This window comes from Euprymna scolopes, chromosome 40, assembly GCF_053919585.1.
Source record: "Euprymna scolopes isolate OS-2025 chromosome 40, ASM5391958v1, whole genome shotgun sequence".
Lineage (NCBI taxonomy): Eukaryota > Metazoa > Mollusca > Cephalopoda > Sepiida > Sepiolidae > Euprymna > Euprymna scolopes.
The window spans coordinates 12,095,700-12,114,503 of NC_136521.1; the positions used below are offsets into that span (position 1 = coordinate 12,095,700).

Genomic DNA, 18,804 nt, shown 5'->3' on the forward strand with positions numbered 1-18,804 from the left:
TCGGGTTTGAGCTTACCTCCCTACCAAAATTTTTCTTTTTTTTTCTTTTACACCTACAAACACATAGACAACGCCGGGCACCCCCGTAAGTTTATAATATAAATCTCACATGTCTGTTTAAATGTATGTATGTATGTATGTATGTATGTATGTATGTATGTATGTATGTGGGCCTAAAACTTTCGACAGAGGCGATGGATTTTCACGAGATCAGTATCGTTTTGACGCTCGACCCTTCGGACGACAAATATCGAAAAATGGCTAAAAACATTAATTTCTTCACTCTCACCTGGAGGAGGGATCGTTTGTTCGCCGATATTTTCGATTGACTAGCCTTAATTTAAACCTTAACCACTTCCGGTTTGGCGATGGATGCAACGGCAAAGACATCACGTTTCTTCTCGTTCTTTTCCTTCTTCGCGGTACGGGTTCAAGCCTGTCAGTTTACTACCACATTTTTTTTTGCTCAACACACACCTTTTAACACCCGGCCAACGCCGGGTACCCAGGCTAGTTTAATATAATCCATTCGTTTCTGAATGACATTCCAATTCTGTTGCGCAAGTTCAGTTGATTCGATATTCCTACGTTTAAACAAAGAAACTGAAATGTTAGAAGCTGGTATGGTCGGACTATTTTCATATTTGCCAATTCTACTTGCGGCTCAGGTTGGTTATTGCTGTTCCCTTAACGCTTCACTTTTTTTTTTGTTTGCGTTTCCAATTAACTTTCTTTTGGTACTTCTGTTTATAATACAAGGTGGGGCAGTGCAACTTTTTTATTTCTCACCATGTGACTATTTTTTATGCGAATATCTGAAATCAATTGTTTACAACGATCATCCTAACACTTTGATTCACCTGAAAAACAACATTCGTCGAGCTGTCGCCAACATACCCATCGATATGCTGGAAAGAGTTGACTGAAACTTCAGAGTTCGGTTAACTCAGCGTATAGAGAAGACTGAGTGCCATCTTACTGATATCATCTTTAAAACTGGTAAAAAGTAAAACTTAAATGTTGTACTAGTTGCAGTTCAAAGAATGGCGTGCATACGAGGGGCATGCAATAAGTAATGCCACTGATCTGGCTTAAATTTTGCGTTTGCAATGATATATATCTCTAGGAGTTATATGGCAAATTACAGCTCTGAACTAATTGTGGTTTTTGTTTTACAGGTGTTTGAACTGAGTCAGGTGTCAAATGGAGCCTGTTGAATGTCGAGCAGTGATCCGGTTTTAGTATTTGAAGGTGACTTTTGATGAAATGAAAGAAACTTATGGTGATAATGCCTCATCATACGACCTTGTAAAACGCTGGCATCGTGAATTCAAACATGACCGGAAGTCTGTGGAAACGGCTCCCAGATCTGGTCGCCCCCTCTGCCATTGATGAGGCATCTGTCCGTCGAGCTGAGGCTGCAATTTTGGAAGATCAGCGCATTACTATTCGCCAAATATCCCAAGATGTCAAGATTAGTACAGGGTCTGTGAAAACTATCATTCATGACCATTTGCATATGCATAAGGTGTGTGCCAGATGGATTCCCAGGTTGCTCACACCATTCCAGAAGCGAAAACGCGTCGAGTGCTCGACGATGAATTTGGAGATGTGCCAAGAAAATAAGTCAAAGTATTTCAAAAGACTGATTACACAGGATGAAACCTGTGTCCATCACTATGATCCAGAGACCAAAGCCCAATCAATGCAGTCGAAGCGCTTGGACTCACCACCTCCAAAGAAGGCAAGAGTGCAGCCCTCCGCTGGCAAGGTCATGCTCACAGTCTTCTGGGACCAGGACGGAGTAGCGATGACAGATTTCCTGGCAAAGGGTACCACAATTACAGGAGCCTATTATGCTTCACTTTTGAAGAAATTAAGAGAAGCTATCAAAATCAAGAGGCGGGGCAAGATCAGCAAAGGTACCCTCCTCCTGCAGGACAACGCTCCTGTCCACAAGTCGCATGTCGCCAGATCAGAAGCACGGGTGTGGTTATGGAAATCTCCCCATCCTCACTACTCTCCTGACCTTGCACCCTCTGACTTTCACCTCTTCCCAGCCATGAAGTTGTTTTTGAAACGAAAGCGATTCCCAGATAATGCAGCCTCGATTTCTGAAGTGACGCTTCGGTTGGAGGACCAACCTGGGGTGTTCTACAAAAACGGTCTCCAGAACTGCATCAAACGATGGGAGAAATGCATAACTCTGAGTGGTTCCTATGTAGAGAAAGACTAATGACTGTGCCAAGTTTCGTTGCTCTACTGCTATGGGAAGTGGGTCAGGGGCATTACTTATTGCACGCCCCTCGTACTGCATTACTTGTGTTTTAATTGATATTCAAAATAAGTACGTTTCTCTGCCCCCTCTCTCTCTCTCTCTCTCTCTCTCTCTCTCTCTCTCTCTATATATATATATATATATATATATATATATATATATATATATATATATATATATATATATTAAAATAAGATAAATATGAAATACGTTTAAAGCCAAATTACAACGCGACATTATTAAAATGAATAAGTGTTTATTTTTAGGATATATATTTCGGGGTAAAACCGGTGCTACCGAGAGTAAAGAATGCCGATGCACATGACAGCGTGACGTCATTATCAGATCCACCTATAGGAATATGATCTAGGCTATCAGCAGCAGTTTCGTCTTATTTGGAGTTTGTTGTCTAACATAGTGTATTCTTGCGTTGTTACAAATTGCTGGGGAAATTATCCAAAAGGCCCCAAAGTACATACATTTTCTGTTCCTAAATTTTCTCAATTTTAATACGTGCCATTAGAAGGGAAAATTGTATTCCAACCGAATATAGTAAAGTAAGTAATGCTATTTGTTAATAATTAAACGTGTATTTAAATAGAACTGTATTCAAGTACTTTCATAAGTTTGATAACATTGTTAATATAAATTAAAGTACTTTCATAACGTTTGATAACATTGTTAATATAAATTAAAGTACTTTCATAACGTTTGATAACATTGTTAATATAAATTAAAGTACTTTCATAACGTTTGATAACATTGTTAATATAAATTAAAGTACTTTCATAACATTTGATAACATTGTTAATATAAATTACAGAAACAATACTATTTATTGCTAATACAGCAAATATTATGTTGATATTTTTAACTGTTTATTTTCTTATAAGGCTAAAAAGTCTATCAGGAAGGTTGAAAATTTAATTTAATTTTGTTTTAGGTTTTAAAATTATAAACAAACAGTTTTTACATGGGAATAATTGTCAAAATGTCTTTTTAATAATAAATTAAACCTTTCATTGAGTATTTCCAAATATTTTAAAGTTCGATATTTTTTTCTAAAATCGGTTTGAAAATTAGTCACCACGCGGCTATTAATGAAATTAGCTGTGACTGAGCGTTATATATTAAAATTTATTTTTTCTGTTTAAAATTATAAACAAATAATTTTTACATGAGAATAGTTGTTAAAAATATTTTTTTTTAATTTATTTACTTGGCTCCCCACGAGAGCACAGTTAGACACAAGGTAGGTTTTAATGTGGGAAAATTTAGCTCCCCAAAAAGGGGCACTCTGGATAGGAACAAAAATAAAATAAAAATTGTCTCGGTCATGAAATATTTCTCCTCCACTGACCGAGGACAGAAAAAAGTGAAGTATAGCATCAGAACAGGTAGTACACTATGATTATTATTGTAAATGTTTGTTTCTTAGATTTTAACAATAGTTTACATTATGTTATGAATGTTTTCTTTAATTATGTTTTTAGGTATGTGAACATCATTTTCGGCCTGAGGATGTAATAAAGGAGAAGTCAAGATTCGATGATAAAACGTTGTGAAATAAACACGCAAGATGAGAACATTAGTCCGAATAATCTCTAAAGTCCATAAAATAACATTAAACCCATGTGATTTTTCTCTAAATTAAATTAAAAAAATATTTCTGCACTAGTAACTTTTATTGTTTGTTTGTATTTAAATTATTTGTCTGATTTCAAGTTTTTGTATTTTATCGTCTGTTTTCATTCTTAAAATTATTTATCGTTTGTTTTCACTTTTAAAATTATTCATCGTTGGTGTTTAATGTTTTTAATTCTTTGTTTCCTAACTTCATAATTCAGTTTTATCAGTATTAAATTGTATATTGCTTTAAAATTACTTAATTTTACATAGATAATACGTATATTTTATATTGAATAAAGTTCAGTTTTAGCATTAATCGAACTGTGTTCCTTTTTCTTTTTAAAAATGTTTTATTGATGTTTTTCAAATGGCCCTCGTATAGTACGGAGAGTCTGACAAATCTTACCTACATTGCCTGCAGGCATTTTTCAGTTAACAGGCCTTCTTCTTACTCTCGGTGGCCGTGGTAAAATTCCCTTGTCAATCTTTTATATTTTTCGTCTTTTCCTCGCCATGATATTAAGTTGAAGATAGTTGAATAGAGAGCCCACGTGATGTTAACTGCGATGTTGTTACATGTATACTTACTTGATATTCCACATAAGTAAGCTGGTCTGCACCACCCTGTTTGTCATAGAAGGAAATAACCGAAAAGCAAAGAGTTGTCTCCCCTGGATCAGAAGGAAGAAGACTTTTCAAGATGGCTGACACAGCATTTCACATAATCTGTTGCTCTAACGTATTACTATATTTCTGTTTAAATAAATAAATAATTTGGTGCCAAAACGATGTCTTCTTTTAATTCCCACATTTAACAACCAGTTATATTCCGTGATGACATAACAGATTTGGCGACGAGGATGAGATGAACTTGGATAAAAAAAAACAAAAAAACAAGACCGTCGGACGAACAACATGGTGCCTTAGAAAAAAAAAATCCAACGGACTTGTCTCTTCGAAAAAAAAAATAAAGAATTTTTTTTTGTGCACAGCACAAAAAAAAAAAAGACAAAAAAAGAACAACTGCATTATTTCTTCGTCATGGATCCAAATTAACTGGAAAGGATACTTAGAAGTCAGCAAGAACAATTTCTTGAGACACAAAACAAATTAATAGAAACAGTAACGTTTCAATTTAAGACACAATTGGCTTCGTCAACTGTAAGTAGCTCCTTTGATAATATATATTCTATCACCGATTTTTAATTCAATTCGGAATTAAAACGGACATTTTCCATTTGGTTTATACCGATGGAAAAATACGTTTAAAAATGATTTCAAAAAACGATAACTGGAAAAGACGGTTATTTCTTAGAAAACTGGGTTCTATTGAACATGAACGTTATGTATACTTCACTATACTAAAGAAACCAGAGAATTTCACATTTGGCGGAACAGTAGCCCAGTTAACGGGCATTTTAGGTGAGCCATCATCATCGTTTAATATTCGATACAATTGTTTGAAGTTGACGAAAAGCGTTAATGACGATTTTATCAAATATGCTGCAGTGGTTAATGTTCAGTGTGAAAATTTTCGACTGAAATCACTCACAGAGGACCAGCTTAAATGCCTTATTTTTATCGCAGGGCTGCAATCTCCAGCAGACGCTGACGTGCGCACACATTTACTATCTATGGTAAATAAAGTAAAGAAATGACAGTGAAAATTCTGACCACAGAATGTCAACGCTTGATAAATCTTAAACGGAACACAGCCATGGTGCAACAACAACATGTGTCTTTTAAAAGGGCAAAAACTCGCATAATGCATATCACCACATGACCAACAGGTTGTTGGCGGCTTTTTATTCTTTCCAGTCGGGAATTTTTGTACAGATTTTAAACTAGAAAATAAAATAAAATTCCAACCAGGCAGCAACGTTGGCCAAACAGATGCGTCATCCAGACTCATAAAAAAGCTGTAGAAGACAGTGTCATCGCTGCTGTATCTATGGAACCTGAAGTTGTCTCTGGACTTGTTTCCGAAGTACATGCACTACCGGTCATATCAGAGATGATCCAGGAGGCTACAGCCACAGGCCCATCACCACTACAAAAAGTTCGGCACCTCCACTCTATCAGCTGACCTAATAAGTCAGCAACTTCAACCATTTTTTCAGCGAAGATCTTTTTTTGTCTGAGACTAATGGAATTCTCCGTTTTGCTGAACGTGTTGTTGTTCCATCTAATCGTCAAAATAGAGTCCTCAGACAATTTCACCAGGGACATCAAGGAATTAATCGGACGAAAGCCTTGGCCCGTGTTTATGTATATTGGCCAAGTATGGACAAAAAATTAGATGAACTTGTCAGGAGTTGCTCCAAATATCAACTAGTTGCAAAGTTCCCACGAAAAACTACATTACATTCATGTCCAATTTCAGAAATTCCTTGGTCATGACTGCACATTGATTTTGCAGGACCAATAAATGGATAAAATTATCTCATGCTAGTTGATTCTTACAGCAAATGACCAGAAGTCTTTCAGATGAGCCACATCTCATCAAAAGAAACTATAAGAAAACTACTGGAAATCTTCAGCGGGTTGGGAGTGCTCGAAATATTAATTTCAGATAACGGTACTGCTTTTACTTCAGCAGAATTCGCGGACTTCTGCAAACAGAAAAGCATTCAGCACCTGAAATCTCCACCTTTCCATTCTCAATCAAATGGACAAGCAGAACGGTTTGTGGACACTTTCAAGAGAGGACTCTTGAAATTAAAAGGGAAGGAACTACTCAAGAGATAATGCAAATATTTTTAAGTAGCTACAGAGCTACCCCAAATCCAAATTGCCCAAATCGAAAGTCTCCCGCTGAAGCACTTATGAATAGGAAACTACGCTTGCCAATTGATGCTAATCGCCTATCAACAACTAAATTTTACAGAAGAAACAAAATGATGGAAAACCAGTTTAATTTCCATCATGGAGCAAAACCCCGTAAAATTCTTTCCAGGATAATCTGTATTGGCTAAGGACTACCGTAATGATAGAAAAAAATGGACACAAGGTCGATTAATACGCCGTTCTGGCAATGTTGTCTATGACGTAGATGTACAATCATCTATTTAGGTTAGACATGCTAATCAGCTTCGTCAGTCATCCCTTCCAGAGCGACGTCCAAATGATGCATCCATCTCTTTACATGTGTTACTGGACACATTCGAATTACCTCAAAGTGTTCAGTCATAAATAATAAACAAAGCAAGTCTCACATCAAAGTCCAACAAGAAGAATCCAGCGAATTTGTAAGGCAACGCTAACCTTACAAATAGATCCACATAAAACCTCTTACAAGAATCACATTTCAAAGGGGGGCGTTATAAAAGGACATAACCGAAAAGCAAATCTGGGGGAAGACTTTTCAAGATGGCTGACACAGCATTTCACATAATCTGTTGCTCTAACGTTTTTCTGTTAAAAAAAATAAATAATTTGGTGCCAAAACGATGTCTTCTTGTAATTCCCACATTTAACAACCAGTTATATATTTATAATTATAATTATTTTTTTATATTTTATAATTATATTCCGTACAACATAACACTTTTCTTTCATTTTTTGCTCACTTTTTAATCGCTCTTATCATAGACGCGTTAGTTACTGACATCGTGCGTTATCATGGCCTTCGTAATATATGTCATTATATTTTGGAATGCATGAAATAGCAGGTGAATGTCTGCCATCAAGTACGATGTGCCATTCCCAACTAGAACAAAATAGTAAGAAAATTAAAAAGAAACATAAAAGATAAAGCATTAGATCACACATAAAAGATAGCACATAAAACCTAAAACATAACACATCACATATAACAGATAACATTTTACACATAAAGCATGAAATATAATCCGCACAACATAACTATGTAACATCGTCACACATAAAAAATAAACATAAAACATAAACATAAAACATAAACATAAAACATCACACGTAACCCATAACGCATAAAAATACAGATAAACATAAAACATAAAACCCCACATATAACACACTTGCACTTAAGGGAGTGGCCAGAATCTTAAAAAAGACATCTCTGTTAAAATATCTGAGTTAATGAATGAATGTTTGACATCCGGTAGTTGGAACAAACTGATAAGAAAATTAAGAAAACAAACACACATAAAACATAACACATGAAACACATAAAACAAACACACATAAAACATAACACATAAAACACAACACATAAAACATAACACATAAAACACATAAAATAAACTCACATAAAACATAACACATAAAACATAACACATAAAACACATAAAACAAATGCACATAACACATAAAACATAACGCATAAAACATAACACATAAAACACATAAAACAAACACACATAAAACATAACACATAAAACAAATAAAACACATAAAACAAACACACATAAAACAAACTCACATAACACATAAAACATAACACATAAAACATAACACATAAAACATAACACATAAAACACATAAAACAAACACACATAAAACAAACACACATAAAACAAATAAAACACATAAAACAAACACACATAAAACAAACACAAATAACACATAAAACATAACCCATAAAACATAACACATAAAACACATAAAACAAACACACATAACACATAAAACAAACACACATAACACATAAAATACCACACAGAAACTTAAAAATGACACAAATACACACATAATATATAACACATAAAATACACGTAACATAACACATAAAGCATAAAATAAAAGTAATACATAAAACATATTGCATAATACATAACACATAAAACATAATACATACGACCTAAACACAACTTACCACACATAACACAAAATATCACATATGAAAAATATAATATAAAACATTGCTCATAAAAACCTAAAGCAGTGCACATAACACATAAAATCTTACACGGAAAAAAAATTAAAAAGCTACCTAGCAAATATACCCGGTGAACCAAGTGCAAGAGATATTGAAATAATTGCAGTTGAAGGGGCGGTTAGAATTTAAAAAAAATGTCTCTCGGTCGGAATACATGAGGTAGCTGGTAAATGTCTGGCATCTGGTAGGATGCGCCATCCCCAACTAGAACAAAATGATGAGGAAATAAAATGAAAACATAAACGATAGAATATAACACATAAAACAACGCGTAAAACAATTTAACGTTCAAGCTTTTTATTGTTTTATATTCATGGTAATATTTACGAAAGAAGCCGTGAAAAAAATTGTACCGCACACAAATAGATTGCATAGGAGTCTTCATAAGTTGTTCTACACGTTGCCCCTATCCACGAAAACGGCGGTACAATTAAACAGCTGTGGCCCTCATTGTTGAACGCTAATTTTTATCAGCGCCGTAGAGTCAACTTATAATGTTAGATCGGTTATAGTCAGCTAACGTGCATTCTAACTTCCGGCGGAAGCGGTGACAAGGCAAATCAGTTCACTCGCTTTTTTTCTCTCATGCCTTAGTCTCCCCTGTGCACGTACTGTTTTTTTATTACGTTTTTCCAATTGTTCTCTTTTTTATATCTAATAATCATTGAAACGTTTTTTGGGGTTTATTTTAATCAATAATTATTGAAATTAGTTTATTTTTTAAAAGAATTATTGAAAACACTTTTTGCGCTCAAAAACACCTTTTAAAATCTTTTAAACTATTTTGGGAATATTACCTATTGGATATTTTTTTATGATGTTTGTAATTTTTTTATTTTGATTTCAATGATTTTATTTTTATACTTTCATAAACATATATTTATTATATACATTCAAATAAAAAGTTTTATTTTTCAAATAAAAAAAACGTAATTTTATAATTTCATAAACATATATTTATTATATACATTCAAATAAAAAGTTTTATTTTTCAAATAAAAAAAACGTAATTTTATAATTTCATAAACATATATTTATTATATACATTCAAATAAAAAAAATTATTTTTTAAATAAAAAAGCGTATTTTTACAATTTCATAAACAAATATTTCTTATAAAATTTCAAATCAAATAACATTTTTTATTCTTTTTAATTTTGCTATTAAAATTGCAAATAAAAAATTATTTTGCTATTTTTATTTGTATAATTTTGTTAATTTTTTATTGTATATTTTTCAATAACGTCCTTTTCTTATATTTTATTTCAATAAATCGCTTCACAATAGAAATACTGAAGAACAATAAAAGTGAAGGGACGGATTTGCCTTGTCACCGCCTCCAGTAGCAGCCATGCCGGAAGTTAAGAAGTACGTTAGCTGACTATAACAAATAGATCCGGCATTCACATGCCAGTTCTTCTAAAATAAAAAAAATTAAAAATGAGATTCTATTAGTTGGTAGTAACAATATATATATATATATATATATATATATATATATATATATATATATATATATATATATATATTTTACTAAAGGCAAGTACTCGTCTGATCAATGCTACTCCTTGCTGCACAGGACTAGCTAGAACCACAGATTCCATGAACAAAACTTCGTTCCTAGAACTGCTCACCTATGGAATTCTGTTCCGCCCACCTGCTCTGCTGCTAACTACAACATGAACGTCTTCAAGTCGAATGTAAACAAGTTCTTGTTGAGCTATCTGCTTAAATAATCAAGTTATACTCAATTTCTACTATTAATACTACTACTACCACGCTGCTACACACTTTATACTCATTTATCCTTGAGTGACCTTTGGGCCTTGATACGCAGTGACTCCCTTTTAAAAATTGATAATAAAAAAATCCCACAAATTATAATCAAGGGAGATAAACTGTCCATTTTAATAACAAGAGTTATGCGCCTTCACTAATAAGACACAGAAATAAAACAGTAAAAAAACGATGAAGTTAAATTGATATGTTTTTAGATTAGGTCCACCTCCACAATTTTCTTTTAAATTCGACTATACTGAATACGGAAATCGCATTGAAATTTTGTCAGAAATAAGTAGTTATCGAGATATAAAAAGTTATCTTATGCATTGTATTCTTTGGCGGTCATCTTTGTTACGCGCGTAGATTTGTTTATGGCGCGCACACGCGCGTAAAAACGATGGCCGCCAAAGAATACAATGCATAATACAACTTTTTATATCTCGATAACTACATATTTATGCAAAATTTCAATGCGATTTCCGTATTCAGCATAATCGAAAACCTAGAAAGTCGTCATTTAGAAGAGCATTGTGGAGGTGGACCTAATCTAAAAATTTACCTAAATAAAAATTTATATTTACATGTATGCGTTAAAAAGCTGAACTTAGAAAAAAAAAATTAAATCGAAATTGATTTGGTGTCATCTGCGTTCCTTCGAATAATGTTCGTGCCAATAACGTTCGTTATAATAACGGCCGACTAGAGAGAAAAAATATATAAGACCAAATATCTTTTTCTAACGTAATCCTTGACAATGGGATTTTAATCCCGAAAATTCGGAGTCCACACTAACAACACCCTGTACACACCCAACAGGAAATAAAGAAAATTAGTGAAAAAAAAAAATTGTTATTCTATATTTTCAAATATTTGTAAAAGAGGACAAGCGGTGAGAAAAAAAAATACATTGTATTATTTAAAAATCCTTTAACACTACACACAATGTTTCAAGCAAATGGTTGAAGTTTATAGTATTACCAAACCTTTTACTATAACGCTGTTGATAAAATTGACCATTATCATTAGTTTTCTATGTCTAAAAAAAGTGTATTTCGTCAGCTATGTTCTTCCATAGTTTGTGGTTTCAACGTAGAGAGGATCGTCTAAATGTTGCTTACGCTAGAAGTCAGATTGGTAGCGTCTTTTGATGTATTTAGAGATTCGCGGTTCGTTGGCCACGCGTTCCCGCAGAGCCATCAGTCTAGGATAAGTGTTGAAGAAGGATGAATTCTCCATCATCGGGTTTTCCAATGCGCAAAAACACATCATATCACACATCATCATCTGGAAAAAGTGAGAAAAAGTGGATTTCGATTAGCTTTAAAATTAAACAGAATCCTGTCAATTTCTATTTTACTGGTTGGTTGGTTGTTTTTGTTTTACAGCATATCAACCCTTTTCGAGTCATTTAATGCCAAATCCAGTGATTTTGAAGAAAAAGTTTTTAATAGAATATATTTTTTTTTTTTTCAAAGTCAGTTTCTATTTAACCCATAGTTGGGACCCTAACAGATACTATCGCTCCGGGTCAGAGTGGACCTGGGAGCAATGTCAATTTAGGGGTGGCTCCACACTCTCCAAAACCCGCAAGCTGGGGCCTCACTATCGGATATAGTTTAAAGTCATATCCAGGACCTATATTTTACGTTTAAATATAAAATTATTTAAAAAAAAAATGAGTCAGACCCATTGGGTCAGCTATTGAGCTCGGTGTAAATTGTTTGAATCGGGAAAAAGTGAGTTTGTAAAGTTGTGATTAAACTATCAAGAAAAGAAATGGAACGAAGCTACTGGTTTCGGAAGTTGTTTTTCGGAAGAGGTATCCAAACTGCGAATTAATGGAGACCATTAAGCCAATGAGTAAAACAAGCTGGAACAAAGGAAGCAGGGAATAGATCAAACAATTTTGAAGAACACGTGTCATAATAGTATTCATAGAAAAGACTGAGACTAACAAAATCTCATCTGTATGTGTATGTGTGTGTGAGAGAGGGAGAGAGAGAAAGAAAGAATGAAAGAAAGAATGAAAGAAAGAAAGAATGAAAGAATGAAAGAAAGAGATGGAGAAGAAAAAAGGGTGGGAAAACCAATCAAATTTTAGATACGTTTCTGCACCTTACCAAATATACTCAAATGGGGGATATTCACCAGCCCAAATATAAGAGCAATACTCCAAACAAGGTCTAATAGTAGATTTGCAGAGACTGGGAATAGCCTCAGGTGTGAGTACCTGTTTAGATCGACAGAGAGAATCGACTTTACGAAAAAAGAGAAGCAGAAAGTTGGTTGGTTGTTTTTGTTCTACGGCATATCAACCCTTTTCAGCTTATTTAATGCCGAATCCAGTGATTTTGAAGAACAATTTTCTAATAGAGTATATTTGTTTTGTTTTTTTTAAGTCGGTTTTTATTTAACCCATAGTTGAGACCCTAACAGGCACTACCACCCCGGGTCAGAGTGGACCTGGGAGCAATGGCAATTAAAGGGTGGCTCCACACTCCCCAAAGCCCGCAAGCTGGGGCCTAACCATCGGATATAGTTTAAGGTCATATCCAGGGCCAGAAGCAGAAAGAGCAATGGATCTAATACATGGACGCCAAAAAAGATTTGATGAGAAAAAAATGGCCAAGAAGTTTTAAAGTCGAATTCTCAGAAAAAAGTTACATGCTACATCATTCCTTTCCTTAGGATTACAACATGGTCGTCTCAAAATCTGATGTCAACACACGTTTGTCATAATCTGTCCCTATAAATTATCAAGTTTAGTTCGTCCCCTAAATCATTCTATATTCTCTCATAAGTTTCTTCATCTTTCGACTGACAATCCCATGGGACGAGAACAATCTACTTCAGTTGATTGAAATGAGATTTCGGTTTGAAATTATGTTTACGTCGCTGAGTTCGACGTAAAGCTTGACAAGTTCGAAAAGACGCACCTGGAGGTCGCGTCTCTTAACCGACAATCTATCCATCTCGTTAACCTTATCCTCGAGTAGCTTTTGGACTTAACACTTAGTGATTAACAATTCAAACCGATCATAGCTGACGGGACGAAAACAATCTGCCTCCGTTGATTAAAATAATGTTTCAGTTCGGAATTATGTACACGTTACCGAGTTCTACGTAAAGATTGACAAGTTCGAAAAAATTATATTTTCCAAACATCAAAAAAAAAAAAAGAAAGAAAAAAGAAGAGGTTGCGTGTCTCAACCGACAGTCTATCTATCTGATGAAACCCTTATCCTGGAATAGCTTCTGGCCTTGATAATCGGTGGCCTCCCAAGGTAATCAGAAGAAAACTTAGAAGTAACTTACCTCTTCACCACAAAAGAACATATGGCCACCATTTTGCATCTCCAAAGTTTTCTCCATGAACGGAAGGACTCTACGGCACGTCTCCATGTACCTCATTCGCTTCTCCGACTATCAAGAAAAACAATGTAAAATAAAATAATGCTTGGCAACATTTAATGCTACTAAGACAAAACCCCTTTCCTTTAATAATTACAAAGATTCTTCCCAACCACCTATTACCATGCATAATTACACAACCTGAGAGTTCGTCATTCAAACTCCTCGGCCTAACAATAACAGATGCATAGTAGACATTGCCAAGTCTGCTGCAAATAAAGTGTTCGCCTTCTACTGCGCTAGAAAAATGCTTACACCCAACAGTATCTTATATCTTTACAAATACACATGAAAAGATTGCTATTGGTCTTGTTCGGAGATCGTCATTAAATTCTGGCTTAAAAGATAATAATAAAAAGCTTTCGCTACTGCTAACCCTCTGTCAGGGGGTGCCATTCGGACTTAGAGTTAGTAATCATATGAGTCTTAATACATACATACATACGTACGTACATACATACATACGTACATACATACGTACATACACACGTACGTACATACATACATACCTACATATAAAAAATGGCTTCCTTCAGTCTTAACAGACCATCGATACCCACTTTAAGGGCGCCTGAGTGGGAAATTTTTGTGGCAAGAGTTGCGCAATCTCCAACCGCACCTCCCCTGAGTCGACATTGTTGAATACCAGTGGCAAGTGGAGGTTCAGGACGACTGGAAACAATGCCGAGATAAGCGGAAAGCACATACAGCGCCTAGAATTCCCAAATGGTCACCCATCTGGTAATAGCCAGGCTCAACGTTGCTTATATATATATATATATATATATATATATATATATATATATGTGTGTGTGTGTGTGTGTGTGTGTGCGCGCACGCGCGTTTTTGTGTGCGTGTGTTTGTGCAGCGATACTTAAATGTTTATGTGTAAATAAAATGTATATATATATATATATATATATATATATATATATATATTTTATTTACACATAAACATTTAAGCGATACTTAAATGTATCGGCGGTACACATTCATGAGTATGTTTCAGTCAACTAAGTATAACTGACTAGAAACATCATTAGGCGATGTTGTTTTTACAAAAAAGTCCAGTCATTAAGGAATGTGTAGCAATACCTAAATGTTTATGCAAAAATAATTAAAAACTATATCTGGTTCTTCTTTATATTGAGCAGCTCAATGACAAATGACAATGACAAATGACAATGACAAATAACAATGACAAATGACAAATGACAATGACAAATGACAAATGACAATGACAAATAACAATGACAAATAACAATGACAAATGACAATGACAAATAACAATGACAAATGACAAATGACAATGACAAATGACAAATAACAATGACAAATGACAATGACAAATAACAATGACAAATGACAAATGACAATGACAAATGACAAATGACAATGACAAATGACAATGACAAATAACAATGACAAATGACAAATGACAATGACAAATGACAAATAACAATGACAAATAACAATGACAAATAACAATGACAAATAACAATGACAAATAACAATGACAAATGACAATGACAAATGACAAATGACAATGACAAATGACAATGACAAATAACAATGACAAATGACAATGACAATGACAAATGACAATGACAAATGACAATGACAAATAACAATGACAAATAACAATGACAAATGACAATGACAAATGACAATGACAAATGACAATGACAAATGACAATGACAAATAACAATGACAAATAACAATGACAAATAACAATGACAAAGATCAAAGTCTATAAAGCTGTCATACTCACCGCCTTACTCTATGGATGTGAGTTATGGACTGTCTACCAACGGCACACTAGAAAATTAAATCACTTCCACACCACCAGACTGAATAAACTGCTTGACATAGGTTTGGCAGGAAAGGATACCAGACACAGAAATCCTCACTCGTGCTAGACTCCCAAGCATCCCCACTATTCAGATGAAGGTTCAGCTCCGCTGGGCTGGACATGTAACCCGCATGCCAAACTACAGACTGCCCACGAAGCTTCTGTTTACTGAGCTCCAACATGGCAAGCGCTCCCATGGTGGCCAGAGAAAACGATTTAAAGACACTCTGAAGACATTATGGGAGCAGACAGCTTTAGATAGTAGATAGTAGTAGAAGTGGCGGGCCGCTGTTCATGACGGTGCCTGCAAATATGAAAGTAACCGAAAAGTTGCTGCAGAGAAGCGCAGAAAGGACAGGAAGGAAAATGTTTTGAAACCCTCGATATCTGCTACGATTCCCTGATCTCACTGCAGTAGAACTTTTCAAGCAAAGATTGAGCTTACCATATCCGCACTCACCGATGATGATTCCCGCCCCCATTTCACCCTACAGGATGATCAGATGGTCCTCGTCGTTTCGACGAACGAACAACAACAGTTGAGCACTCTAGTATAAACCTCGTTATTATTTATTTTTACTATTCTATCTCCAGGTTAATTATAATTAACCTGGAATATATATATATAAATGTGTGTGTGTGTGTGTGTGTGCGCGCGTGTGTGTGTAATTATCCGCATAGCGAGATTCGAAAACAGGACTCCAGAGACTGTAGCCCCATACTCAACCAATGAGCCAAGAACCCCGTTAATGGTTGTAGAAGACATGTAACATAATTTATAGATGCTGTTATTATACTACTTGGCCTTTTGGCCAATGTTTTTGACTCTTTAAACGCTGGGGATTTATTAGTTCGATTAAGATCCATAGAGTGAATGAGGTATTTTGGTAAATGTTGCCAGTCAAGAGTAAGACTCCAAAGTCTACATTTATTACTTTTAATCACTTTAGTCACAAAGACTCTGAACCCTTCCCCCTCCCCAATTTCTTATAGGGCCTTGTGCCTAATTTTGTTGCTTAAAAATCTTTTGTTTTTACTTAATTGTACTTTTAAAGTTTTTAAAAGCAATAAAATATATAAACAAAATCAAAGTGTAGTATCTGTTCTTCAGATGCGGCACTTCCATTTCTCGTTCTCTTTCAGCGGAGGAGAAGTCCTTCACGACGACTGAGACAATTTTTATTTTTGTACCTTTTCTCCACGTTAAAAAAACGACCCTGGTGTCTAACTCTGTCACGTGGGGAGGCATTGTAAATAGGTATTATATTTATTTTTATTTGCGATATTATTAATTAATGTATTCAACTATTTATTCGGAAAAGGATTCTACCTTAATGCTAATTCAAAATCTTTGCCTCCCTCTCCATATGGGACCGTATACATATATATAAAAGTGAGAATGTGTGTGTATGTGAGGACACTTCTCAACCTATATACTCAACGAATTTTTGAATTACAGACTTGAAATTTTGTATATAGGGCATTCAGACACGTGGAAAACTTTTTTTTTTTTATCGGTTTTCATCCGGAAAAAAGGACTACTAAGGGGTCAAAATTGAAAAATTGGTATGTGAGGGTAATCAGATTTTTATCGGTTTGTTAACTGTTTCACGAATGTGCATGCGCGGCCGTGAAACGTGACAGCTTTTTTATATAAACGAATAAGTAAGTTGGAAACACTTTCTAAAGATCGTGTAAAGTTGGACTAATGGTTATCGTACATGACTCAATGTCTTAAGGTTTTGGTTTCGATCTCAGCCCGAGTATATATAATTTTCTTTACTTACAAGAATAAACTGTTTAGAAAAAATATACAATATTCGCATGCACATGTCTCAGTTTCTGTATGAATTATAATATTTATGTGTATTTTACGACCGAGCAACGCCAGACAGCCTTTTAGTATAGAATGTGCTTATACACATTGATTCAAACGCCAATGTTAGTTACCATTCTCCCATCAATGTAGGTGTTGTCTCTGTGGCGACGACCGGAACTTGGATATGATTCTGAGGCGATGCCAGTTCTGTAGCAATCGGGTTGCACACCACGAGATGACAAGTCGTCCGTGCGGCCCTCAGAACACAGACTAGACTTGGTATCGAGACTAACGTCACTGCCGTAGATATCGCTATAAGCACCTGGGGGCGTACCGGAACTGGTAATTGAGTTTCCTCGACTTTGACTGGCAGCTGATCCAACGGGAACAGGTGTCTAAAAAGGGATGGAAGATAAAAATAAAGAATCCAATTTTATTATATTATATATTATATTATAAAATAAAAGTGAAATAAATAAATCAATTGATAAATTGAAATAAAATAAAATAAAAAACCTAGTTGGGTCAGACACCGTGGATAATGATTCGCAACATCCCCCCCTCTGTCTGTCTGTCTGTCTGTCTGTCTGTCTGTCTGTCTCTCTCTCTCTCTCTCTCTCTCTCTCTCTCTCTCTCTCTCTCTCTCTCTCTGTGTTATTGGGCATGTAAACTTCATTCAGCCTCAATTTCCAGCCTCTGCGGACGTGGCATAAAAGAAAAAAAAATGTATTTCCTGAAAAAGAATATTTTACTATTGGAAAATTTGAAAAAAAAAAAAATCAATTTAATTTTAATAAATAAATATATTTATAAAAATCAATTTTGCACTTGTCTGATCTTTTCGGCTGTTCAATAATTATCTATATATCCATAAAAGTGAAAATGTGTGTGTGTGTGTGTGTGTGTGTGTGTGTGTGTGTGTGTGTGTGTGTGTGTGTGTGTGTGTGTGTGTGTACACTTCCCTACCAAATAACTACAGACTAGAGATTTGACAGTATTTAGGGGTATTGAGATTTGGGAAAATCTTTATCATCGGTTTTCGTCTCGGAATTTGGCTGTTAAGGGGCCAAAGTTCAACGATTTGACCTTTGAGAACTCTACTAAACTCCTCAGCCAATTTTGGATCTAAACACTTGAAATTTTAGATATAGTTTCCTTGGACATGGATCAAATT

The 18,804-nt window shown here is 34.8% G+C and overlaps 1 protein-coding gene across 1 annotated transcript in view; it reads right to left on the minus strand.

The window, feature by feature from the left end:
* Positions 1–11,548: 11,548 nt before the first annotated feature.
* The window catches only part of LOC145265712 (S-crystallin 4-like), a 36,230-nt gene continuing 28,974 nt past the window's right edge, over positions 11,549–18,804 (minus strand). The window contains exons 5-7 of the mRNA XM_080121769.1: positions 17,762–18,025; positions 13,863–13,970; positions 11,549–11,831 (exon numbers count right to left, since the gene is read on the minus strand). Coding sequence (XP_079977895.1) covers positions 11,667–11,831; positions 13,863–13,970; positions 17,762–18,025 — 537 coding nt within the window. The 3' untranslated portion in view covers positions 11,549–11,666. The remainder of the gene's footprint in view (positions 11,832–13,862; positions 13,971–17,761; positions 18,026–18,804) is intronic.